At 40.1% G+C, this 6,000-nt stretch overlaps 1 protein-coding gene across 1 annotated transcript in view; it reads left to right on the forward strand.

Annotated features, from left to right (window-relative positions):
* GPR98 (G protein-coupled receptor 98) overlaps window positions 1–6,000 on the forward strand; it is a 962,819-nt gene that overhangs the window by 255,592 nt on the left and 701,227 nt on the right. The window contains 1 exon segment of the mRNA XM_006875701.1: window positions 4,028–4,034. Within this exon segment, the coding sequence (XP_006875763.1) occupies window positions 4,028–4,034 (7 nt within the window).

Consider the following 6,000-nt stretch of genomic DNA (forward strand, 5'->3'; position numbering starts at 1 on the left):
CCTAGAGTCATATTTCATACATTCCATGTTTTGATTATTAATGGATGTTTACAACTGTTTCCCTTCATTTTGAGCTGTGCACCATCAGCAAATGAAGGTCCCGAAGGCTTTACTCCATTTGTGTCATCACGGTCAAATCTTCTTTGAGGAGTCAGCTCTTCCCAGTTACATTTTGAGTGTCTTCCAACCTGAGGGGCTCAATTCTAGCCCTATATCTGACAACATTCTGGTGCTCTTCATCATATTTCAATATTAAATATTCAGTTGCTGACGGTGTTCCACTGCTATTCATAAGCTTTTCAGTGACGAAATGTTCAGAAGTAGTCTATCTCTTCTTCTTAGTTTGTCTTCTTCAGGAAACTCATCTGAAAACTGTTCACAACGGGTGACCTTGCTGATATATAAAATACTGGTACTATAGCTTCCAGAATCACAGCAACGTGGAAGCCACCACTGTATGGCAATCTGACAGACCAGTGGTGGATTTTGAACACTTAAATATTCTAAGTTGAAGCTTGAACTTTTTCAAGTCTTTCAGCTTCAGAAATGCTGAGTGTGGTCTCCCCTTTTGGTTTTCTAACTCCAGGTCTTTTGCACATTTCATTTTCACTTGATTTTTGCTTTTCACTCTACCTTTTAAATTAATCTGTTCAGCTCTTTTACTTCATCATTATTTCCAGTAGCTTTAACTTCTCTACACTGAAGAGCAAATTTCAAAGTCTCTTCTGCCATCCATTTTGATCTTTTCTTTCCTTCTGTTTTTTTTTTTTTTTTTTTTTAATGAACTTTTACTTTCTTCCTATGTGATTCTTTTGATGTAATCCTACAAATCTACTGGTCTTAATGTCATAACTGAATCAAATCTGTTACTGAGATGGTCTCTAAATTCAGGTGGGTTATACTCAAGGATATATTTTGGCTTTTGTGTACTTTTTAAAATTTTCTTCAGTTTTGACGATGAGCTTGCTTTTGAGTAATTTGTAATATGCTCCACATTTAGCCTCTGGTCTTATTTTAGTATCTCCCCTGACTCTTCCCACAGATATACTCAATTTAATTTTTATGTATTCAATCTAGTGAGGCCCATGTGTATAGTTGCCTTTAATTTTTTTTTAATGTTTTATTGTGAATTATGTGATAGTTTAAATGGGAGAACTTTAGCTTTACATTCATCCTATTGTATATTGTTACATTGCCATGGTTACAATCCCCTCCATGAATCATCAATCAACCAAATGATACATCCCACAAGCCTTCCCCTTCGTGGTCGGCACACAGCCCCTTTCCTTCTCTGGGTCTAGAGTTCCCAGCTGCTTCATCTCTCCACATCATTGTCTCTACCTCCATCTCTGGCATCACTATTTCTCTGGATAGAATCCTGCACTCTGCTCTTCTCTCTAGATGGTCCCAGGGGCCTCTGCTCCTGAACTGCAAAAGTCAACCACTCCCCTCCTTTTGCTACAAAACATCTACCTTTACATTTCAAACCCTCACTGTCAGTCCTGATAGTCATTATTCACTATTGTACCACATGAGTGCTATCCACATCTCCTTTCATAAGTCCCATCTAGACAGATGGGATACTACTCAGTGGAGATTATACCTTCCTGTGTGCCTTCTGGATCTAGGCTCCCTCTTGAAAGCTTGTAAGCCAGTCACTCCCCTATTTTGGGTAGTTGGTGTCCAAGTTACCCATCCCTGTCTACCGTGTGTATTGAGGGGTGGAAATGATCCTCACTGTAAAGATTTGTTCCCTCTTTTGAGCTACTGCATCCATAGCTGAAGGTCAAGTTCATCAAATTGAATCAGATTACTCTTTTTTTCTTCTTCTTCCTTCTTCTAGTTGAGCTCTGATCATCCAGCCTTGAAGCCAGGTCAAGTGGGTATTACCTGCAAATGTGGGTGTTCTTACTCATATGCCCTCTTTTCTTATCATCTCTACTCTTCATTCTCCACTCTAGTCCTCTGTGGCTATGTCACTGACTCTGGGCCCAGGAGTCCTCAGGTCTTTCCAAACTGCTGGCCAACTAGTTCTCCACCCAGATTCACAGGAATGTGCTGAACATGGTTGGACTTAGCTCACAGCTTCATTGCTGTTTTTGCCTCACTTCCCCTTATTGGTGACCAATGTGGTCATCAGTCAGAGCACGTGTCTGCTCGTGTATTCCCACTGAGTCTAGTCTCAGTTTTGGAAAAGGGTTTACCCTGAGAGGACCCAACCACTTGCCTTGATATCTCCTGGGTGAGCAGCTTGCTTGTTCTTGTAGTAGTCAGTCAGTTTGCCTATATTGTTTTGTATTTTTCTTGTTGGTCTTTCTTTCAAGAAGTATCTTCTGTTCTAGCCACTCCAGGCTGGTCTGCTTGTCCTTTCAAGTGGAAAATTCCCACCTCAGAATATTCTGGATGGAATTCAGGATTCCATCTATGGTCTTATGTAATGCAGAGGCTCCGCAGAAGGCCTCCTTCACAGGGCACGTTGTAGCCAGCCCCATTTTAGGTACTACAATCAGTTATAGGCAGAAGACAGACTTACAAGCTTTCTATGGTGGTATTTCTGGCTATTCCTGTCTGTCCCCCTCAAGTGTCTATTTTATAATGGTATGCCAGGAAAACTAAGATTCAAAAGACAGTCAAGCATCTTAACATTATTTCCCCCTTTTGCCCATTCCAACCATGTCTTAATCCCTGAATCCCAAAGCCCTGTTGTTCCAAGGTTGTGCATACATCATTCTTTACCTCTGTCTCTGTCCCACTTAGCCCATGCAAACCTGCCTAATTGTTTTCCCATCTGCCTTGTTCTTCCATTCCCCTCCCCCTTCTTATGTATTACACCCCTCCATAGTACCCAAACTTTCCTGTGTCTATTTTCCCTACCCTGTGTTCCACCTTCCTCTCCCTCCCCTCACCCTACTCCCTACATTCTGGTAACCAGCAAAGCATCCAAAGCAACCCCCCACCCCCACCCCGTTAGTATGGGTTCTTTTTCTTAGTCTTTTACAGTAGTGGTCCTATGCAGTATTTCTCCTTTTGTGACTAATTCTACTCAACATAATATCCTCAAGGTTCATCAATGTTACGAGATAGCTTACAGCTTCCTTGTTGTTTTTCAAGGTAGCATAATATTCCATTGTGTGTATGTACCACAGTTTGTTTATCCATTCTTCAATAGATGGGCACTTAGGCTGTCTTCATCTTTTGGCTGTTGTAAATTGTGCTTCTATGAACATTGGTGTGCATATATCTACTCGTGTTATAGCTCGTATTTCTTGTGGGTAAATACCAAGTAGAGGAATTTCTGGATCATAAGGTATTTCTATTTCCAATCTTCTGAGAAAGCACCATATTGCTTTTCTGAGAGGTTGGACCATTTTGCAATCCCACCAGCAATGCAGGAGCCATCCCAGTCTCTCCACATCCCTCCAGCGTTTATTGTCTTCTACTTTTTTGATCTTTGCTGTTATTGCTGGTGTGAGATGATATCTCATTGTTGTGTATAGTTGCCTTTTATGTTGTTGAAAAAGGTATTTGCAATCAATAAGTCATTGGTCTTGCAAATTTTGTCATGTAATCACAGCATTGCTTCTATCACCAAGACCTGGATTTCCAACTACTGATCTTTCATCTTTGTTTCCAACTTTTGCATTTCAATCACCAGTAATTATCAATGCATCTTGATTTGCATGTTTGGTCAATTTCAGATAAAGTAGTTGATAGAGTTCTTTAGTTTCATAATCATTGGTTTTTGTGGTTGATGCATTAGTTTGAATAATAGTGATATTACCTGGTATTTCTAGTTGTCAAATGGATATTATCTTATCACTGACAGTATTGTACTTCAAGATAGATCTTTAAATGACCTTTTTGATGATGAATGAAATGCTATTCACTTTCAATTTGTCACTTATGCCATAGTAAACCGTATGATTGTCTGATTTAAAATAGCCAATACCTATTCATTTCAGTTCATTAATGCCTAGAATACTGATCTTTGTTCCATTTCATTTTTAACAACTTTCAACTTTTCTAGATTCATGGTTTGTACTTTTCTTGTTCCAGTCATCAATGGATATTTACAACTGAGGAGAAAAAGGAGTGGGAGAGGAGCAGCAGAGAGAACCGTGGGGTTCCCAGTACATGGAGACCTTCAGTCTCATGAAGGTCAACTGTTACAAGAATGCGGTCTTGCCAGTCATATTTTTAGTGTCTTCCAAGGGGCTCATCTTCTGGCACTATATCATACCATGCTCTGCTTATATTCATAAAGTTGTCAGTGTCTAACCTTTTAGAAGTGGCCTGCCTTTCCTTCTGCCTTCATTGTCTTAATCCAGACGTGTTGCTGAAACCTGTCTTCCATGGATGATTCTACTGGTATTTAGAATACCACTGGCATAGCTTTCAGCATCACAGTAACACACAAGTCAGCACAATAATACAAACTGACAAGGGAATGGTGGATTAGGGAAGTTAACAGAGCATAGTTCTTCCATTCAGGACATCTTCCTTGCCAAGCCTGCAGACAGGCTTCTCTCTGATCCTTCACTTCTCAGCCATTGGTCCCTGCCTTCCTCCAGCAATGTTACAAAGCTCTTTCAGCACTGTGGATAAATGCCCTTTGGGCATTTGCTGTAAACCTCAGAGTAAAGGCTCTCATCTCTAGTTCTAATAGTCAGCAAACATACTAAGTACCTAGAAGCAGCCCCACTACAACAGTCTCCTGCCCAAAGACACAGTTTACTTACTTCATGTACTGGGAACCCCACGGTTCTCTCTGCTGCTCCTCTCCCACTCCTTTTTCTCCTCAGTTGTCAGGTATCCCTGGGCTAAGGAAGGTCAGTACTCAGTGATCTTATAGTCTAAAGGACAAGCTCCACTTCTGGCTTGTTTTTCTTGTTGGTGGTGAGATCACCCTTCTGCTTCTGAGATGGCTCGTTTTATACCCACATTATTGTTCCAAGTTTTTTCAATCACAATAAAACCTGTTAGCAGTCATTCACAACTGAATCAGATGAGGTTAATAAGCATCATATCCCACCTTTCTTACCTAGATCCAATAGGCAAATAGTCATTTGGTGGGAGTTTACAAAGCCTAGAAGAAACATTAAATAATTTACTGCACCACACTACTGCATTCAGATTTTTTCCCTCTGCTCCAAAGCTAGGACAATGACTTTCATAAATTAGCATCAGCAAGGCATGTGATGAGTTGAAACTCGTGCAGACTTTCTTCTCAGTATATTCACTTGAACCTAAGACTGTGATTCAAAATTTCTCTTTCAAATAGAGCTAGAAGAGCCCTAGTGGTATACTGGCTAAGTATTTTTCTCCTGACCAAAAAGTTGGTGGTTTGAACCCATCTAGATGAGGCTTTCTACTCCCGTAAAGATTTACACCCTCGGAAACCCTGTACAGGGTCGCTATGGGTCGGAACCGACTCGACGGCACATAACAACAACAACAACAGTAACTTTTTAGGTGGAAGACAGTCTGCTCCTGTAGAGATTTAGTGGTGGTGGTTATATGCTGTAGAATCAGTTCCGACTCATAGTGACCCTATATAGGGTTTCTGAGGCTGTAAATCTTTACGGAGTGGCGAGTAGATTTGAATGGCTGACCTTGCAATCAACAGCTTGATTAGTAATCCATTACATTACCAGAGCTCCTCCTGTAGAGATTATTGTTGTTGTTGTTGTAAAGATTACTGCCTAGGAAACCTTATAGGGAATTTCTGCTATTTCACACGAGGTCTTTATGAGTTAGAATACATTTTATTACACCTAACTTCAACTGCTACTTGTAGTTAATAAATCATGACCCTGTCTCAGTTATATCATGCTCTGACCACCACTTTGCTCTCGTTAAGAGATTAGATTAGATTTTCTTTTTTTTTTTTAATTAAATGTTTTTATTTTGCATTGAGTGAAAGTTTACAGGGCACATCATCAGCTTCACATTCATATATATTCATATAGCTTGTTTCATTACATTGATTATTATCCCCGC

This window comes from Chrysochloris asiatica, unplaced genomic scaffold (genome assembly GCF_000296735.1).
Source record: "Chrysochloris asiatica unplaced genomic scaffold, ChrAsi1.0 scaffold00336, whole genome shotgun sequence".
NCBI classification, from domain to species: Eukaryota; Metazoa; Chordata; class Mammalia; order Afrosoricida; family Chrysochloridae; genus Chrysochloris; species Chrysochloris asiatica.